The sequence below is a fragment of the Cervus canadensis genome, chromosome 7 (genome assembly GCF_019320065.1).
Source record: "Cervus canadensis isolate Bull #8, Minnesota chromosome 7, ASM1932006v1, whole genome shotgun sequence".
Taxonomy (NCBI): domain Eukaryota; kingdom Metazoa; phylum Chordata; class Mammalia; order Artiodactyla; family Cervidae; genus Cervus; species Cervus canadensis.
Window position 1 is genome coordinate 33,659,408 of NC_057392.1, and position 19,962 is coordinate 33,679,369.

At 44.5% G+C, this 19,962-nt stretch overlaps 1 protein-coding gene across 1 annotated transcript in view; it reads right to left on the reverse strand.

Annotated features, from left to right (window-relative positions):
* Positions 1 to 15,341, reverse strand: part of EFHB (EF-hand domain family member B) — a 60,228-nt gene extending 44,887 nt beyond the window's left edge. Inside the window, exon 1 of the mRNA XM_043474100.1 lies at positions 14,421 to 15,341. Within this exon, the coding sequence (XP_043330035.1) occupies positions 14,421 to 15,341 (921 nt within the window). The remainder of the gene's footprint in view (positions 1 to 14,420) is intronic.
* Positions 15,342 to 19,962: the final 4,621 nt, after the last annotated feature.

Sequence of the window (19,962 nt, forward strand, 5' to 3'; positions counted from 1 at the left end):
GATGGTCCACTGGGCAGGGCTCTGTGCTCCCGATGCAGGGGCACAAGTGTGATCCCTTTTTGGGACACTAAGATCCTTCATGCTGCATGGTATGGCAAAAAAAAAAAAAAAAATAGAATAAAATAGGAAGAAAGAAAAGAAAATTTGAGCAAAAAGTGAGTGGAGGGAAAGATGAAACAATAAGGTCAGAGGCCAGGGACCCAGTATGAGAACTGGCCAGTGACATGCAGCCCAGCCTTTATGCCAAATCTGGAGTAAATTCTACTTATAACGACACAAAGGGAGAAGAATCCAGTGTAAAAAAGGAAAGGGACTGTGTTCTAACTTGAGCTGAAGAGAGTGGGGAAAAGAGAGGAGAGATATGTGACCTTTTCCATTTCCTTTAATTTTGATAGACAAGTAATTCTTTAATTCAGCTGGAAATTAGAAGAAATCTCAGAGGTATCAGGGAACATGAAGTTTCTCTTACCATGCATGTTATATAAGCACCAACCTTCTTTTAAATATTTAATGGGAAGATTACTTCCTAAAGCTGGGGACACCCAGGGCAGTTACTCTCCAGATGACAGATGATTAGAGAGATGGAAGGAAGGATGGGTAGACTGACAGGTCCATCAGTCCATGGCCTGATGTCCCTCATCCACTTCCCTTCAAGTGTTTAGCAGTAGATATTCCAGGTTTCCATCATGCAAACATTTTATTGGACAGAAATACCCTTGATATTCCTCCCAGAGTTGCCCACTTGGAAAGCAGTTTGACTCCAAACCAGTAGCTATAATCAGGTTTGGATGTCCTCAGGTTGTTTGATGCGGGGCACAAAGATGGAAGCCATCATATCTGATTTCCGTCTGTGGCGTCATCATACATAATACATGTGTTCATCGCCTCCAGTCACGGAGCTCTTCTTATTTCAGTTGTTCTCAAGGATGCCTGCTCATCAGCTTGAGGTATGAAGGATGCAGAACTCACCACCCCCAAACGTGCCTCTTGGGCATAAGGATTATGTTGAACTGATTGCTTTAATAAGTAGCAGACATGAGCACAGCTCTGAAAACAGAGTAGAAGCTGCCCTTCTGTAAGGACTGCATGCATTTCACAAAAGAGGTTACTTGTAAACGTGTCTCCTTCTCTGTATGAGGAAGAGAAGTTTGGATCTAAATGTCCAGAAACTTATCAATGGAGAAGATACCAATTTAAACTGTATAATAAACCTTACCCTTGCTTACCACGCTTCCTCTGGTAACCTGCCATAGCTGGCCTTCTTTTTGCACCAATTGGTTTTTTTTTTCATAGTTACATGAGCTATTTTTTAAAATTGAAATATAGTTGATTTACCATGTGTTAATTTCTGCTGTCCAGCAAAATGATTGAGTTATACATATATATTAAAATATTCTTTTCCATTATGCTTTATCACAGGATACTGAATATAGTTCTCTGTTAACATCTTTTTTTGTCTTTAGCTAAATGGTACTTGTAGTGGTGGCTTGAGCCATCTTGGAGTTACTCAGTTTTCCTGTTTTTTTTCTGTGTACATATGAGGTATACATGTTAATAAATATGTTTGTTTTTCTCTTGGTAATGTCTTTCATCACATAAGGTTCTAGTCCAGAACTCAGAAAGATAGAAGGAAAATTATTTTCCCTTCCCTATCATTTCTCTGTCAAGTTCCAAGACATGAATATACTCTCTTCTTCATAGCCTACACTTTGAATCTATGTATTTGAATGAATACCAAACATAATCCCCCAGTTTGGTGAAAATCTGTTGTGTAATTTTTCATGTGGTGCAGTAACAGACAAGCAAAATGAACTTTTGTCTTAGTTGTATAAACTACTAAATACACAACAATAGGCAAATGGTCAAATAAAATACATTACCTTCAAATGATATGCTATCACTGAATTGTTTAAAATCATGTATATAAACCATTTTTAAATGTTCATGAAACAACATGAATTTAAAACAGAGATATAAATTTATATCGTACAAATTCACAGAACCTCATGTCTGTTGGCAATACGCACAGAACAGACACAAAAAGGTGTGAGCTGTGATTGCCATTTCTGAGTGGTGCATTTTTTGTTGTTCAGTCACTAAGTTGTGTCTCACTTCGAGACCCCGTGGACTGTGGCGCACCAGGCTACTCTGCCCTTCACTATCTCCCAGAGTTTGCGCCAATTCATGTCCATTGAGTTGGTGATGCTATCTAACCACCTCATCCTCTGTCGCCCCCTTCTCCTTCTGCCTTCAATCTTTCCCATCATCAGGGTCATTTCCAATGGGTCAGTTCTTTGCATCAGTTGGCAACATATTGGAGCTTCAGCTTCAGCATCAGCCCTTCCAATGATTATTCAGGGTTGATTTCCTTTAGGACTGACTGACTTGATCTCCTTGCAGTCCAAGGTACTATCAAGAGTCTTCTCTAACACCACAGTTTGAAAGTATCAGTTCTTCGGTGCTCAGCCTCCTTTATGGTCTAACTCTCACATCCATACATGACTACTGGGAAAACCATAGCTTTGACTATAAAGACCTTTGTCAGCAAAGTGAGGTCTCTGTTTTTTAATACACTGTCTAGATTTGACATAGCTTTCCTTCCAAGGAGCAAGTGTCTTCATTTCATGGCTGTAGTGGTGAACGTACACATGCTTTTATTTTCTTCTGTGTTGTTTTCTCAATATTGTACTACATATTGTTTTATTAAGCAAAAGAAAGCAATGAAGGGTTATCTATAAACAATAGATAAAAGTCTGTAAACAATATCAAATAGGAGGGAAACAGCTGCAAGAGCACTAAAAGTAAAAATGAGCATCAAGTGCATGCAGAACCAGAACAGAACGCAGGCGCAGGGGCTTCCCTGGTGGTTCCGTGTTTGCAAATCCATGTGCCAACGCCGGGGACACGGATTGGAGCCCTGGCTCAGGAAGATCCCATGCACCTGGGAGCAGCTGAGCCGGGCACCTCAGCTATGCAGCCGCACGCCCAGGGCCCCATGCTCCCAGCGAGGAGCTGCCCCGCGGCCAGAGAGCAGCCCCGTCACTGCAGGCAGAGAATGCCGTCATGCAGCCACGGAGACCTGGGGCAGCCAAAAACAGACTGAAGAAAAGCAGCTGTGATGACCACCTTAAGTTCCCCTCCTCAGCTCTGAACAGGGGGCCTCAGCTGATCCTAGTGACCCCCTAACCTGAGAAATGGGACAATGATCCACTTTGAGACTTTCCCTTTTGCCTCAAGGGCATTTGCTTTCACTTCTAGGAGATGTCTTTGATTGCATCCTCCAATCCTCTGCTGAATTTTCATTTAGACTATCCAAATACCTTATATTTATGTTCTAAGATGTTCTTCCTTCTTCCTTGGCTGTTCTTTTAAAAGTTCCAATCTTGTCTTACAAATGCAACCTCTTTTATCTCTCAAGTAACTTTCCTATGGGCTTACTTTTTCCCTGTTCTGTCTGGGTTTTCTGTTTGCTTGTTTGGGCCCCTCCCTTCAAGCCGGCCTCTGATCCTCACCCAGTTTACGGCTCCCCACAGATGGCTGTGTTACAGGGCTTGTTGAGTCTTGGACTTTCCTGTAAAGTGATCAGATGATGAGGCTGCCTTTATCTCAGGAGAGTCCCCAGTATCTTTTTCTCCCTCTAGGTTGTTCAGAATTTCCAGAGAATAGTGCCAGTGGTAATCTGATTGTAAAGCACAGCATCTATGTTGGACGCGGTTCTCAGGGCCTCCTGTATGTTAGTTCACATCTGGGAGATCTCCAGGAGGTAGGCGCAATCATCATCCCCCTCGTGAGCAAACGGAGGCACAGAGAGGCTGTGACGGGGTTACATGGCTCACATACCGGCAGACATCTGAACCCAAGCAGGTTGCTTCCGACTCTCCTCTGATCCGTGATGCTCCCTGTCTCTCTACCCTGCCTGCTCTGAGAGGGTGGGCTCCACCCTGCCTCTGGCTCTCGGGGGCTGTGCTGGGGAAACCGCAGGACAGAAGGCGCACATTTCCTTTCCAGCCCCTGCCTTATCTTCAGCTTGGTGTCTTTTGATTCCAAAAGCCACTTTGGGAGAATGAATCCATGGTTCCGGTAGAAGGGAGCACGAGTTGGTGCGGAGAGGTGGGCATGTGGTAGACGGGTGGAGGAGGGGGCCCAAAACCCAGCCACACGGAATTCGGACTTCCATCCAGTCCTCCTTCAGTGTTTAGATCCAAGCTTTACTACATTTGATTCTGCAGGCTGAGCTTCTCGGGGATTTTTCCGGGCAAATAGGATCATTTCAGGTAGAAATGACTACCCGATTTCCCTCAGATTTCACCTCCGCATGCAAAATCAGTGGCCATATCGCCATCTTCCTATTTTCCAAAACGTTGATAATTTTAAAAGTGCTGTCTCCTCTTTTATTTTCTTTTTCCTCATGGTTTATTATCTTAAAAAAAAAAAACTTAAAAAAAAACAACTACTACAGGCCACGAAACTCAGAAAAGTATTTACTGTAAAGACCTCATTCAAACACCACCAGTGGCCCCAGTGCTGTCCTTCCCAGCAAAGGGGGCAAATCCAGGGTCGCAGGGTGATGACTGGCTGGCTCCTCTGAGACAGACGCCCTGGAGGCCGTGCCAGAGGCTTCTGAAGCGCAGCGTCTGTGACAGATGGGGGGGCGCCGGGTGGGCAGGGAGGCGTCAGACTGTCCCCTGTGAAGGGAGGGCAGGGGGCGGCGTTAAGAAGGAAGAGCCCCGGACCACAGCACGGCTCTGGGAACACTCGGGCAAGGCCAGGGCGTGGTCCCTGAGTCGGTGCCAGGGGTCTGCGCTGGGCACACTGGCTCGGATCTGGGGTCCCTGCTGTGTCACGGGGAGTGTTCTGCAGAAGGAGCGCTGTAGGCCCCCTGGGGCAGTGGGCGAAGCGGTCAGCCGGCCCCCTGCCCCTGCGCCCCCCGCCCAGCGGGCCCCCAGGGGTCAGGCCCCGGTGGCCGTGCCCAGCACACACGCACGGCCTTCACTGCTCACATCTCTGCCTTCTCTGGTTGAGAATGGTTCCTAATGTTCTCTGGTCTTTTGTGACCTCCACATTGTTTGAGTGTAGGCCAGTGATTTTGTTCGTTGTGCCTCAGTTTGGGTTTGACCGGTGTTCCCTCCTGATTAAAGTTACACGTTTGTCAGGGACACCACAGAGGCAACGCTGTGTTTTTCGTCGGGGAGCAAACACGGTCGATTTGTCTGCTTACTGGTGGGGTCAGCTTTGCTCCCTAAACAAAGGGAAGCCATCCAGGTTTCTCCTCAGTAAAGTTTGTAATCAATAATTATCCCATAGAATGGATAAACAACAAGGCCCTATTGTATGGCACAGGGAACTGTATTCAATATCCTGTGATAAACCACAATGGAAGAGAACATAAAGAAGATTGCATACATATTTATAACTGAATAACTTTGCAATAAAGCAGAAATTAACACACTGTGAATCAAATATCAGTCAGTTCAGTTCAGTTCAGTCGCTCAGTCGTGTCCGACTCTTTGTGACCCCATGGACAGCAGCCCGCCAGGCCTCCCTGTCCATCACAAACTCCCGGAGTTTACTCAAACTCATGCCCATCGAGTCGGTGATGCCATCCAGCCATCTCATCCTCTGTCGTCCCCTTCTCCTCCTGCCCCCAATCCCTCCCAGCATCAGGGTCTTTTCCAATGAGTCAACTCTTCGCATGAGGTGGCCAAAGTATTGGACTTTCAGCTTCAGCATCAGTCCTTCCAATGAACACCCAGGACTTATCTCCTTCAGAATGGACTGGCTGGATCTCCTTGCAGTCCAAGGGACTCTCAAGAATCTTCTCCAACACCACAGTTCAAAAGCATCAATTTTTCGGCGCTCAGCTTTCTTTCCAGTCCAACTCTCACATCCACACATGACCACTGGAAAAACCATAGCCTTGACCAGACGGACCTTTGTTGGCAAAGTAATGTCTCTGCTTTTTAATATGCTATCTAGGTTGGTCATAACTTTCCAAGGAGTAAGCGTCTTTTAATTTAAAGGCTGCAGTCACCATCTGCAGTGATTTTGGAGCCCAAAAAAATAAAGTCTGTGAATCAACTATACTACAAATAAAAAGAAAATATTCTGTGTAAATATCTGGTCCCTCACTAAACTTGGCCACGCCACACGGCACACAGGATCTTAGTTCCCCAACCAGGGACCAAATCTGCACCCTCACCAGCCCCACCCCCCACCCCTGCAGTGGAAGGGCAGCTTCTTAACCACTGGATCTCCCTAAGGATCCCTAAACGTTTACCTACTGTTCTAACATCCACTGATGATTCTTGTCTAAACCATTACTACTGTGATGGTTGCAAAATTGTGATTTTTTTAATTCCATCAGTTCATCTACATTTATTAATTGAAATTAAACTGAAAGGAAACTCTCCTTACTATTTACTTAATCATTCATGTTTTTATATCAGTATTAAGTGTATGGATTTCTATTTTATTCAATGGCAATTTTTAATTGAAGTAGTTGATTTACAATACTGTGTTTCAGGTATACAGCAAAGTGATTCAGTTTATATATATATTAATTCTTTTCAATTCATAAAATGCTTATGAATTTTCAATAAATTCTTTTTTATATAAAAATTTCACTTCATTGTTTTCCATAATAGGTTATTACAGGGCGTTCCATGTGCTATCAGCAGGTCCTTGTTTACCTGTTTTATGCATGGCACTGTGTGTATCTGAATTCCATACTCCGAAGTTATCCCTCCCCCCTTCCCCTTTATTCAACGGCAGTGGTACTGAATGCTCAAAGTGTAATAGTTTGGTGGAACCCCTCCAGGAGCCCTTTCAGACTTGTTTCCGCACCACTTTGACATATCTGCAATATTCTCTGAGCATTTTCTTACTTTTTGGCTCTCAAAAGTGTTCCAAGTTCATATTATAATACACCAGCCCTAGAGTCCTGATTCCCCCAGAGTCCTGATTCCCTTTCATTAGAAATCAAGATCCAGGTTCTGGTGTGCTCATTTCTACGAAATAAACGTTACTTCTAGATCCTCTTAGAGGATGAAGTTAGGAAATGTGTGCTATATACACACCCCCACACACTTGCAGGTATATCAGTTCTATAATATTCTATTCAGCTCAATGTATCTAGTTTAGATATCGACAAGGATATAGACATAGATACAGACATAACTGTAGTGTGTACTTAGTCACTCAGTCGTGTCCAACTCTGCAACCCCAGGGACTGTAGCCCACCAGGCTCCTCTGTCCATGGGGATTCTCCAGGCAAGAGTACTGGAGTGGGTTGCCATGCCTTCCTCCAGGGGCTCTTCCCAACCCAGGGATCAAACCCAGATCTTCCACATTGCAGGCAGATTCTTCACCATCTGAGCCACCAGGGAAGTCCGTGAATACTGGAGCGGGTAGCCTATCGTTTCTCCAGGGGAACTTCCTGACCCAGGAATCGAACCAGGGTCTCCTGCATTGCAGGCGGATTCTTTACCAGCTGAGCTACCAGGGAAGCCCTATAAATAAATAAAGCTCTATAAATGTAGAGCTATCTAGATATAGATATGCAGATATACCATGAGTTTCCACTGATATGTCCAGTTACAATTCACACAGCAGGATTCCTTCCACCTTCTCCTCTTTGTATTTGTAAATTTCTTCTCTGCTAGTGAGAAGCCTGGCAGCCTCCTACCATCCTGTCTTTACTTGCCTGCTCAGGCCCTCTGTGTGCAAACAAACTCCCAGCCCGCTGACCAGCTCCGCACTCCCTCCTCACCACACCTGGGCCACCTCACTTGGCCACCTCGTCAGTCAGCCCTCAAAACACAGGTTTCAGGGACCAAGTCCCCCTCTCACTTCACATCATTGGTTCCCAAGATTCAAGTCAACTCAGGAAGGTTGATACAAGACCATTTTCAGCTGTGAAAGATCCACCAGCCCATAACTGTCCACTCTCCAAATGCAGCGTAGGCTAACACAAAGGTTCCATCTCCCCCTTGGTCAAGATCACTGTTTTACGCATAGATGTCCTTAATTTGGAACATCTCATCAAAAAAGAGGAGTGATAGCATCAATCTCTCTGCCCATTAGACCCTAAAGCCATTATGCAAATGAAACCATCCACTTCTGAGAATTTTGCCCAAATTGGTTCTTTGCAAATTCAGACAAAAAGTGGGAGTTTTTAAAAAAATTTTTATTTATGTATTTATTTTTGGCTGTGCTGGGCTTTTCTCTAGGTGCAGTGAGCAGGGGTTACTCTCTAGCACAGTGCAGACTTGTCACTGCAGAGGCTTCTCTTTGGCAGTGCGTGGCCTCTAGGCTGGGGGCTTCAGTGGTCGCTGGGGGCTGCAGTGGTCGCTGGGGGCTTCAGTGGTCGCAGCACATGGGTTCAGTAGCTGCAGTTTCTGGGCTCCAGAGCACAGGCCCAATAGTTGTGGCTCATGGGCTTACTTGCTCCATGGCATATGGGATCCTCCCAGACCAGGAATCAAACCTGTGTCTCCTGCATTGGCAGGCAGACTCTTTTACCACTGAGCCACCAGAGAAGCCCTGTGACTCTTTTTTGAGTATCAGGGTTTGCATGATTATCAGGGTCTCATAAAATTTACAAATGGGTGACCCCTTTGCCTCTACCCACTCCCTGAATAGCCATCAGGGGCTTCCCTTGTGGCTCAGATGGTAAAGAATCTGCCTACAACACATGAGACCCAGGTTCAATCTCTGGGTCAGGAAGATTCCCTGGAGAAGGGCAAGGCTACCCCCTCCAGTATTCTTGCCTGAAGAATTCCATGGACAGAGGAGCCTGGCAGGCTATAGCCCATGGGATCACAAAGAGTCAGATGTGACTAAGCAAGTCACACTTTCAGTTTCACTTTATCTTAGTGTAGAACAAGGAGGGGAAAAAAGGCATCTCTCTGCATGACATTCACCACAGTGTAAAATCATTGGTCTGTTGGTCACAAGTCTCTGGATTATAAGAATGTTTTGAAAGTGGGTACTGAATCATTTCTCATCTTTGCACAACCCTAGCACCTTCCCTGGTAGCTCAGACGGTAAAGCGTCTGCCCACAATGCAGAAGACCTGGGTTCAATCCCTGGGTCGAGAAGATCCCCTGGAGAAGGAAATGGCAACCCATCCCAGTATTCATGCCTGGAAAATCCCATGGACCAATGAGCCTGGTGGGCTACAGTCCATGGGGTCACAAAGAGTTGGACACGACTGAGCGACTTCACTTCACTTCACTTCAGCACCTAACTTACTGTCTAGTCATCATAGACAGCAGAATCTGCTTAAATTTTTCTTTGACACGTTCCTTCCTTTCTCCTCTTTGTGCTTCGGGCTCAGTGCACTAGTCGCTCAGGACAGGAAGGCCCCGGGTGTCTCGTAACCCGTCAGGGCAGACCTTCGCCTGCAGCCACAGGATGGGAGTCCTTACAAGAGACGCGTTCGTCCCCTGGATGCTGGAATGCCCTGATGTAAAGCAGGTGTCCTCAGGGGGTGGTTTCAGCAGATTCAGTGCTAGATATTTCCACCTGAGGTGTCCTCACTGCCAAACTTGAACATGGGTTTTGACCCCACCCACATGCACCTCCTCCCTCCTCTGAGGCTGGATGAACTCAAGGGCATAAAATGCTTCACCATCCCACCCCTTGGGGGAACAAACACACTGGGGATCCCCTGTTCTTTTCCTTTCAGCTACATGAGTTCTACCAAGTCTACAAGAAGTAGACAATACACATAATCTCTAAACTGTCGCAAGTATAAAGAAAATGAAACTATGGAAGGCTTCCCAATCCTTTTCACATATTAGCATTACCTTAACACCAAACTTAGAGAAAGATAACACAAAAAGGAAAACCCTGTCCAATTGGACTGCAAGGAGATCAAACCAGTACCTCCTAAAGGAAATCAACCTTGGATTTTCATTGGAAGGACTGATGCTAAAGCTGAAGCTCCAAAACTTTGGCCACCTGATGCAAAGAACTGACTCATTAGAAAAGACCCTGATGCTGGAAAAGATTGTGGGCAGGAGGAGAAGGGGACGACAGAGGACGACATGGTTGGATGGCATTACTGACTCAATGGACATGAGTTTGAGTAAACTCCAGGAGTTGGCGATGGACAGGGAGGCCTGGAGTGCTGCAGTCCATGGGGTCACAGAGTCAGACATGACTTAGCAACTGAACAACAATTGATACAAAAAGCCTAGTAAATATCTGGGAAATAAAATCCAAGAGTATATTATAATAATAATGTATCCCAACCAAGTAGAGCTTAGCCCAAATATATGAAGATGGTTCACTATTAGAAAATTGACCATGCTAATTCAGAAAAGATGTATTTCAACAAACTCAGAGAAAGCTCTTCGTAGCTCAAGCTCTATTTCTGATTTTATACTTAGCAAACTGGGAATGGATATTACAAATATAATACTTAATGGTGAACCATTAGAATCATTCCAATTAAAGTCTAAAAAGAGACTTTCTATATTGTATTATTGATCATAGGCAATGCGGTGAGATAGGAAATTAAAGTGAGAATTGCAAACATCAGAGACGGAAAGACCATAGGGTCAATACGATTGTCTACCGAGTAAATCTAAGAGAAACAGTAAGCGATAAAGACTAATCAGAGTTTTCAGCAAGATGACCAGATATAAGAATTTTTTTTAAATGAAAACCAAAAAAAAAATGAAAACAACCATATGAAACAGCTTTTAGTCTCATTATAAACCAAATAAATGTGAATTAAAACAATGCCTTACAAATCATTATTAATTTTTAAAATTCAGTGGTACAATCTTACAGGAAGTGATTTGGCAATAACTAGAAAAAGATTCATCCTTTGACTTCTCCTGAAACTCTATCCTAAGGAAATATTCTAAGACATATAATACCTAAAGAAGTTTATAGACTATTTTTACAGAAAATTAGTGGGGAAATAATCTTTTGTCCAAAAAGAGAGGGAAGGGATTAGCTAAAGAATCACATATCAACTTAAACAAATGTTGTTTTTATCACTAAAAAATTCTTTGAGTTCTTTGTAACAACTCTGAAAATGTATGAAATAGTAATAAGTGAAAATAAAGACAGTTTTAATGCTTGCTGTCACAACTACATGAAAATGAATTTGGAGAAAAATGTTCCAGGAAGTATAGTACAGTCAAGAGCTCAGATTCTTTTTTTCTACCCATGCCACATGGCATGTGCGACTTTAGTTCCCTGACCAGGAATTGAACCTTCACTCCCTACATTGGAAGGGTAGAGTCTTAACCACTGGACTGCCAGGGAAGCCACAAAAACTTATACTCTTAAATTGGATGTGTGACTTCAAATCCTGGGGTTACCACTTCTTAGCTGAAAGACTTTGGCCAGATTATCTAATTTGCCTCATTTTCATCACCTGTAAGGAGTTAATCCCTGAAAGCAACAGGGGTAGCACTGTAGATACAGTAAAACCACCAACAACTGTTAATTGATGTGAACGCAATGAAGTGCCAGTAGGCATAGAGTTAGGGTAATGAGATTATGTGTTGTTTTCATTCCTGTTTTCTCAATTTTCCATGTTATTATCTTTGTTTTATAATGAAAGTAGATATTTAAATTTTTTTAAGTTTTTTTTATGTGAACCATTTTTTAAGTCTTTATTGAATTTGTTACAATACTGCTTCTGTTTTGTTTTGGGTTTTCGGCCACAAAGCAAGTGAGATCTCAGCTCCCTGCCCAGGGATGGAACCCACACACCCTATATTGGAAGGCAGCATCTTAACCACCGGACCACCAAGCAAGTCCCAGATATTTTAATATTTACACGTGTATTTTAAAAAGAGCCTCATTTCTAGTCTTAGCTCATCACTCCTCTTGCCTGTGATCCCATTTCCACTCCCTCTTGCCTATCTAGGGTCTGGTTCCGCTCATCACCTCGTTGGAGTTATCTCAAGCTCCCCTCTTGATTCACTAAATAAAGGTATCCCTAAACGAATCTTTACTCCATTCCCTTCACTGTCACATTTCTTCAGAGGAAAAAAAAAATCACAATACTTTTCTCTAATCCTAATTTCACTCTTCAGTATATTGGAATCTGAATTCTAACAATGTCACTAGTTCCCTTTACATCCAAAGCAGGTTTATCTTTATTCTATTTCCCCTATCGAAGACTTTTTTAACACTGCTGGTCACTTTCTCCTTGAAGCTCTCTTCCCTATCCTTTCACATTTAGAAAGGAGGATGTGCAAGGTAGGAGGAAGCAGGGGTTTTAGAATTGCCTGTATCGGAAACCGGAAGCTGGTCTCGGCTCCTACGTGAGGTCGGGTCTGAAGCCATAGACTGCAGAACCCATCCAGAAAGGAGAAGCAGGCACGGTCAAGTGAGAAGAGAGTGGCTGGGGAAACCCAACAAGGGAACCAGAGAGTAAGGGGGTCAGAGGCAAAAGAATGCCCTGAGCCCCAAGGGGAACAGAAGTCTGCAGACGCAAAAAGAGAAAATTCTGCAGAATCCCTGTGACCAGTTCAGCGAAACTCTGTTCTCCGATCTCTCCTTTATTCCCGGAACATTTTAATGATGCTCCCTTTCTGTTCCTCAATACCACCCTCTTCAACTCACCTTTTTATTCTATCCCACTCACTCATCCAGCCCTCCCTCTATTTATCAAACATATGTTTACTGAATGGCCACTGTAAGCTGGGCATTGTGATATGCTTTGAAGCTATGCAATAAATACGAGAAAATCCTTGTCCTCAAGAACTCACATAGTTGGGACATCTCTGGTGATTCAGTGGTTAAGACTCCACGCTTCCATTAGAGGAGGAGCAGGTTCAATCCCTGGTAGGGGAACTAAGATCCCACATGCCACACGGCAAGGCCAAAATGTTTAAAAAATTAAAAAATAAAATAATTACCTAGCTGACATTTCTTTTTCTGACCATCTCACGTGTTCCCCAAGGTTCCTGCCTAGACCTCGTCCCACCTGCACCCAGAGCTCTGGCTGTTTCATCTGGTACCCTGCAGACGTATCACACTCAGGAGGCCAAGCTCCAGCTGTTCATCAGATACTAATGGGCCACCAAACCAGATGTCTCATTATCAACGGAGAAACTCCTAAGTTGTCCATCACCTTCCCTGTCTTTCACCACGTAGATCCACAACCGGATGGCAATTCTTAACAATACCATCTCCTAAAAACTTCTCAGAATGGCTCTCTGGTATCCATTCTTTCTAACTCTGCATTAATTTCAGGCCATCATTACCCTGAAATAGCCTTCTAACTATCCAATATCTTCCCCTTCCAGTCCACCATTATTATTGATAACATATATATCTTTTCAAAAGGCAAATTGTATTTATTTCCTCCCTCATGAAGATCCACCATTGCTCTCTACCCATATGTTTTACTCCCGCATTGTGGACCTTTCGATTTCCTCTTCATCTCCTACTGCTATGCTGGCTAAACAGAATTGCTTATACCTCCCAACTCAAGAAGTTTTGGCCATGCTGTATGCTGTTCTTGGCCCAAGATGCCTCAACCCTTTTTTCCATCTGACAAATACTGACACGTTTTTTAAGGCATCAGTTCAGCTACTCAGTCATGTTCAACTGACCCCATGGACTGCAGCACACCAGGCTTCCTGGTCCATCACCAACTCCTGGAGCTTGCTCAAACTCATGTCCATCAAGTCAGTGATGCCATCCAACCAACTCAACCTCTGTCGTCCCTTCTCCTCCACCTTCTGTCTTTCCCAGCATCAGGGCCTTTTCCAGTGAGTCAGTTCTTCGCATCAGGTGGCCAAACTATTGGAGCTTCAGCTTCAGCATCAGTCTCTCCAATGAATATTCAGGACTGATTTCCTTTAGGATGGACAGGTTTGATCTCCTTGCAGTCCATGCAGGATCTTAATTCTCCAACCACGGATGGAACCCATGCCCCCTGCATTGGGATCGCAGAGTCTTAACCACTGGACTGCCAGGGAAGTCCCCTGACACCTTTCTAAATAAGCTCAAGTACTACTGGCTCTGTAAAGACTTTCCCATCTCCTCCAAACAAAACTGTCTAAATTTTCCATTGAGCTCCACGTTTACAGTGTACCTCTATTAAGGAAGAATCACATTTGTTTTCTATTCACTTAGACATCTATATAATATTTGTTTAGTTATCGTCTTCAACATTGGAGTGACAACCTAAACCCACAGAGTTAGGAACCATGCACTTTTCATTTGTTAGTGCCCTGGACCCAGCATAATGGTCACAAGTCTTAACTGAAAGAATAAATAAGTCACAGAATTATGAATGGAAAAAGAAAAATGTTTCTGAAAAACGTTACATGAATACTAGGATACAACATGTACTGCAGAAAGAAGATTGAAAAGATGCAGACTGAGGGATGGAATGTAAGTCAAAGAAGAAAGGGGGAAGGTGTTAGGAAAAAACTTACAGTTGGCCAGCAAGGCATCCGATCAAAAAATTTCCCAGAGTATATGGGTCTGATGCGATCTGGAGGTTCTGCTCCTGGTTCAGCGTTCTCAGCTTCCCTTTGCTCCTCAGGTTGTTGGGCCAACTGGCACTCAGAAGGTTCTATCACCAAGCCCATTTGAGGCTCTGGAGGCTCCGTTTCAGCCAGCTCCCCTGGGCGGGTGAGCCCCATGTCCACCTCCACAGGAGGCTCCGTCTCTGCACTGGGCTTCATCACCACACAGGTGGGCTCTCCTCCCAGTTCCCCTCTACCCTCCATCCCCAGAGCAGGCAGCTTGCCCACTGACGCCCCGAACCCTTCAGGATCACCAGTCACAGGACATCTCCTGCCCCCTGAAGCCTGTGGACTTCCACACACCCGGCCCAGCGGAGGCTGTGTTACCCTTCCAGGACAATACCCTGCCAGAAAACGCTCCTTTTCTAAACCCACTCTTCCGGGCAAGGCACCCAGAGGAGGTTTTGTTTCCTGTGAGGCTGAGATCCTGTTGTCTCCTAAATTACTCCCATCCATGAAAGTCCTAGAAATATTCTGTCTTTTCAATCTCAGTTCAAGCCCCTTGCTCGAAGGAGGTCTTATTTCTGGTGATGCCATCCTCTCCTCATATGTCTTACTACATGGGAAATCTTTTCCTAAGCCCACTCTGAGTCCCAGCTCCGTGGGAGATGTTGTTCCCGTGATGACTCTCCTCTCTTCCAAGTCATTCTTTCCTTCCAGGGCGAGTTCCACCTCCATGCTCAGGGGAGATTTCCTCCCAGACACCGCCATTCCCGGCCCAAGGGCACTCATCTCTGAGGGGTAAGCTGTACCGGGCTGAAGGGGAGCTCCTAACCTCTTGGAGGGCCCCAACCCTTTGGGGGACGGCACTCTCAGAAAAGAGCACATCTCCACCCTGAGTCCCTGCCCCTTCAACACCTAGCGGGGTTCACAGGAAAGAGGAGACGAGGTCTGTTTACCGGTTACCTGGGAAACGGGGGCGGGGCTTGGAGCGGAGCTCTGCGCGCGAGCCACGCCCATCTCTTCCCGCCTCTCTCTCCCCCATCTCCTCTTTCTTACTCCCTTATCTTTGCCTACTCTCTTATCCTCTCCTTCCACCCCTCTTTTGTAGACTGGAGGGCAAGAAAATTACTTGAAATATGTGGTTCTGGGCTCTAGAGCAAATGATGCCCAACTTCTCTTTTGTTTCCCAAACAAGGCGGTCCACTCAGAGTGTGTTCAGCCAGGGGCCTCCTCCCTGCTGCGGGCCTGTTAACTTCATTGGTGTTCAAGGAATAAATAACCCTCTCTCTGGTGGTGAGCACCAGTTTTACGTCCTGGCTTGTGAAAGTACCTGCAAACTGCATTTCTTTCAGTGCTTAAGAACTCCTTTAAAAAAATCTGTGAAGTTATGTTTGGCAGCTGCAGTAAGGACCATCTTAAAAGTGTGACTTACACGTCAGTAACTATACTTTAAAGAGCATGTCAAGTAAATATATTAAAGCTTGGAATGAGTTATACAATAATGCATGATGGATTTTTTAATTTATTTAGTGATCTTTGGCTGTGCTGGGTCTCCGTCGTGCACGGTCTTTCTCCAGGTGCAGTGAGTGGGGTCTACTCTCCAGTGGCGATGTGAGGGCGTCTCATTGCGAGGGCTTCTCTTGTAGCAGAGCACGGGCTCCAGGGCTCAGTAGTTGTGGCTCAGGCTTAGCCTCCCAGAGGCATGTAGGATCTTCCCGGATCAGGGATCGAACCTGGTGTCATCTGCAATGGCAGATGGACTCCCAACCACCAGAGAAGCCCCAAATATTGGATTTTTAAAATAATGTGGCAAACTCAAACTTACGTATGGGATTTTCTTTAAACTCTTTCAAGTTTTAATGAATGTGTATTTGAATATTTGTCATGTTCTACATAAATTGGGGGCTTCCCTGGTGGCTCTGCTGGTAAGAATCTGCCCACAATTCAAGAGACCTGGGTTCGATCCTTGGGTTGAGAAGATCCTCTGGAGAAGGAAATGGCAACCTACTCCAGTATTCTTGCCTGGGAAATCCGATGGACAGAGGAGCCTGGTGCACTACAGTCCACGGGGTCCCAAAGGAGTCAAACATGACTTTTCAACTAAACAACCACAATTCAGTTCAGTTCAGTTCAGTCGCTCAGTTGTGTCCTACTCTTTGCGACCCCATGAGCCGCAGCACGCCAGGCCTCCCTGTCCATCACCAACTCCTGGAATTTACCCAGACTCATGTCCATCGAGTCAGTGATGCCATCCAACCATCTCTTCCTCTGTCGTCCTCTTCTCCTCCTGCCCTCAATCTTTCCCAGCATCAGGGTCTTTTCCAGTGAGTCAGCTCTTCACATCAGGTGGCCAAAGTATTGGAGTTTCAGCTTCAGCATCATTCCTTCCAATGAACACCCAGGGCTGATTTCCTTTAGGATGGACTGGTTGGATCTCCTTGCAGTCCAAGGGACTCTCAAGAGTCTTCTCCAACACCACAGTTCAAAAGCATCAATACTTTGGCACTCAGCTTAATCTATAGTCCAACTCTCACATCCATACATGACCACTGGAAAACCATAGCCTTGACTAGACAGACCTTTGTTGACAAAGTGATGTCGCTGCTTTTTAATATGCTATCTAGGTTGGTCATAACTTTCCTTCCAAGGAGTAAGCATCTTTTAATTTCATGGCTGCAATCACCATCTGCAGTGAATTTGGAGCCCCCAAAAATAAAGTCTGACACTGTTTCCACTGTTTCCCCATCTATTTGCCATGAAGTGATAGGACCAGATGCCATGATCTTAGTTTTCTGAACATTGAGTCTTAAGCCAACTCTTTCACTCTCCTCTCTCACTTTCATCAAGAGGTCCTTTAGTTCCTCTTCACTTTCTGCCATAGGGTGGTGTCATCTGCATATCTGAAATTATTGATATTTCTCCTGGCAATCTTGATTCCAGCTTGTGCTTCATCCAGTCCAGCGTTTCTCATGATGTACTCTGCATATAAGTTAAATAAGCAGGGTGACAATACACAGCCTCAACGTACTCCTTTTCCTATTTGGAACCACTCTGTTGTTCCATGTCCAGTTCTAACTGTTGCTTCCTGACCTGCATACAGGTTTCTCAAGAGGCAGGTAAGGTGGTCTGATATGCCCATCTCTTTCAGAATTTTCCACAGTACAATAAGGGATAGATAACCATCAAGTAAACCAATGAATGAGGTCATTTCACAAGATGAGTGAAGAGTGTTATGAAGAAAATGGAACACTGTGATATAGAGGGAAGCTCCTTTAGAATCAGCAGGTTTAGCAATCCCTTTGGTGGGTGACACTAAGCTGAGAGGCTGCAGGATGCCCTGCAAACACACAAGCTTTTGAAACCTGACCAGTTCAGGTTCCCACTCTTTCTCACTGCCTTGCCACCAGGCCTACAATTCCTTCTGTCAGAATTACCTTTCGTTTTTTCTCCAAATTGTCCCAGTTAAAAGCAAACGTTACCATTCATCACTATCTATGCAAAGAGTCATTCTTCAGCTACACAATCAAGGGAAGACAGATTTCCTGGAGAAGAAGGAAGAAGACATAGAGTGTTGTGGGTGGTTGAGAGATGCAAGGTATCGCTTCTCGGCCTTTTGGCTAAGATCAAGTGAGAGATGCAAGGTACTGGGAATTCTCCAGTCCGTGCTTACAAGATCTGGGGGCAAAGGCAGCCCTTGAATGCTGTGCTGAGTTCTGTATGCCTGTATTTAGGCTTCATCCATTTTGTAGCTTCCTTAAGAAATTTTATCAACTGATAGGATCTTACATTTGATACAAAAATGTATCCAATTATCTGTCCTCCTCAGGTATCCTGGGTTAGGAAAAGACACAGCATACTGTGAGTGGTAGTACAAGGGCAAAGCTTTACTCTGGCATTTCCAGCTCTCCAAAATTACCACTGCATCTTTGAAGTACCAGCCACTGAACAGCACTTCCCCAGTCAAACATTGTGGCTAAACTATAAAATACTATGGAATGTATTCATGAATGAAGTGAGATGTTTTTTGGTTGTTTTTTTTTTTTGGCCGTGGCCTGTGGCTTGCTGGTCTTAGTTCCCCGACCATTGAACATGGGCCCCAGTAGTGACTGGATGACTGGAAATGCCAGGAAATTCCTTCATGAAGGAGGTGAGTTAATAGACAAAATCAGTAAAAAGAAATGAATAAGGAAGCTATAGCATAGAACAATGATGGGGAATTCCTTATCAATGAATAAATCTCGGCGTCCATGTATTACCTGCAAGGTCTTCTTAAGTCAGATGTTCACCATTCTAAAGGAGCTCCTTGGCGGTCCGGTGGTTAGGACTTTGTGCTTTCACTGTCAAGGGCCAGGTTTGATTTCTGGTTGGGGAACTAAGATCCCACAAGCCACATGGCACTGCCAAAAAAAGTAATGAAGTTCACAAATATTTTGGTGGTCCCTATTATATCAATCAAAGTTCCTCTGGGAGGAATTGAAATCACAAATAAATTATGGCCCTGGCCCTTAAGAACCTTAAAATCCTAATGGAATGAAAGCCTAAGGAGGAAAGGCTAGGCAGACACTTTCTAACTATAAAATAAGGCAGATAGATATCAGAACTATTATAGAGAGTAAAGTATCATGAAATTACAGGAATAAGATCACTCTAGTAGAAGAATCCTCAGATGCCATCCAGAGGAGCCTGCAACCTGGCCAAGATGAGACCTTCAGTGATGAGAAGGCATAGTGTTCCAGACGCAGAGAAAAAAGTGATCCAAGATGCCAAAACGAAAAATGGTGACACTGTGGATCACAGAGTAGATTGGTATGATTAGGGCACAAGGCAAGTAGTGGGTAGGGGGCAGGACTTAGAAATAGAATGAAAGAAACATGGGCTGGGACCAGAGTTGAAGAACTTTGCTAAACTCTGTTTAGCAACTGAATGTTTCTGAGTAGGCGCGACTGGCCAAGGGGTAAAGAATGGATTGAAAAGGCAGGAGTGTGCATTAACTCCAGTTTATATGAATACTATCATGGCCAAGTCTTTGGGAATATAGTTCAGATTTGGGGATTAGAGAATTTTGGGTGATAGAAAGGACAATGAAGAGCTGAAAATGATTCTTTTTCAGGTCTAGGTGACAGAGACTGTGAATACCAGTCATCAAGCAGAAGCAGGTTTGGGATGCATAGCTCTCGTTTTAGACATACTGTTGACTTGCCAAAATTAATATGACATATCCTATTTCCTGATTCTTCCCAGGACTGTTCAACAGGTATCACCATGACTAACACACCATATTGGAACCACCCCTGAGGATAAAGTGCCAGAGACACCATTTACACGTGACACATAATGCTCTCAGGGTTAGTAACTGGGGAGCTGATCTGAGAGACTGGCTGCTCAAGGATTCAAATTACCTTCATTGCAAAATGTTGCCTGAGCACCCACAGGGTACCTTAGCCCAAGTACATGCGTGCGTGTGTGCATGCTTAGTCAGTCAGTCTTTTCTGACTCTTTGCGATCT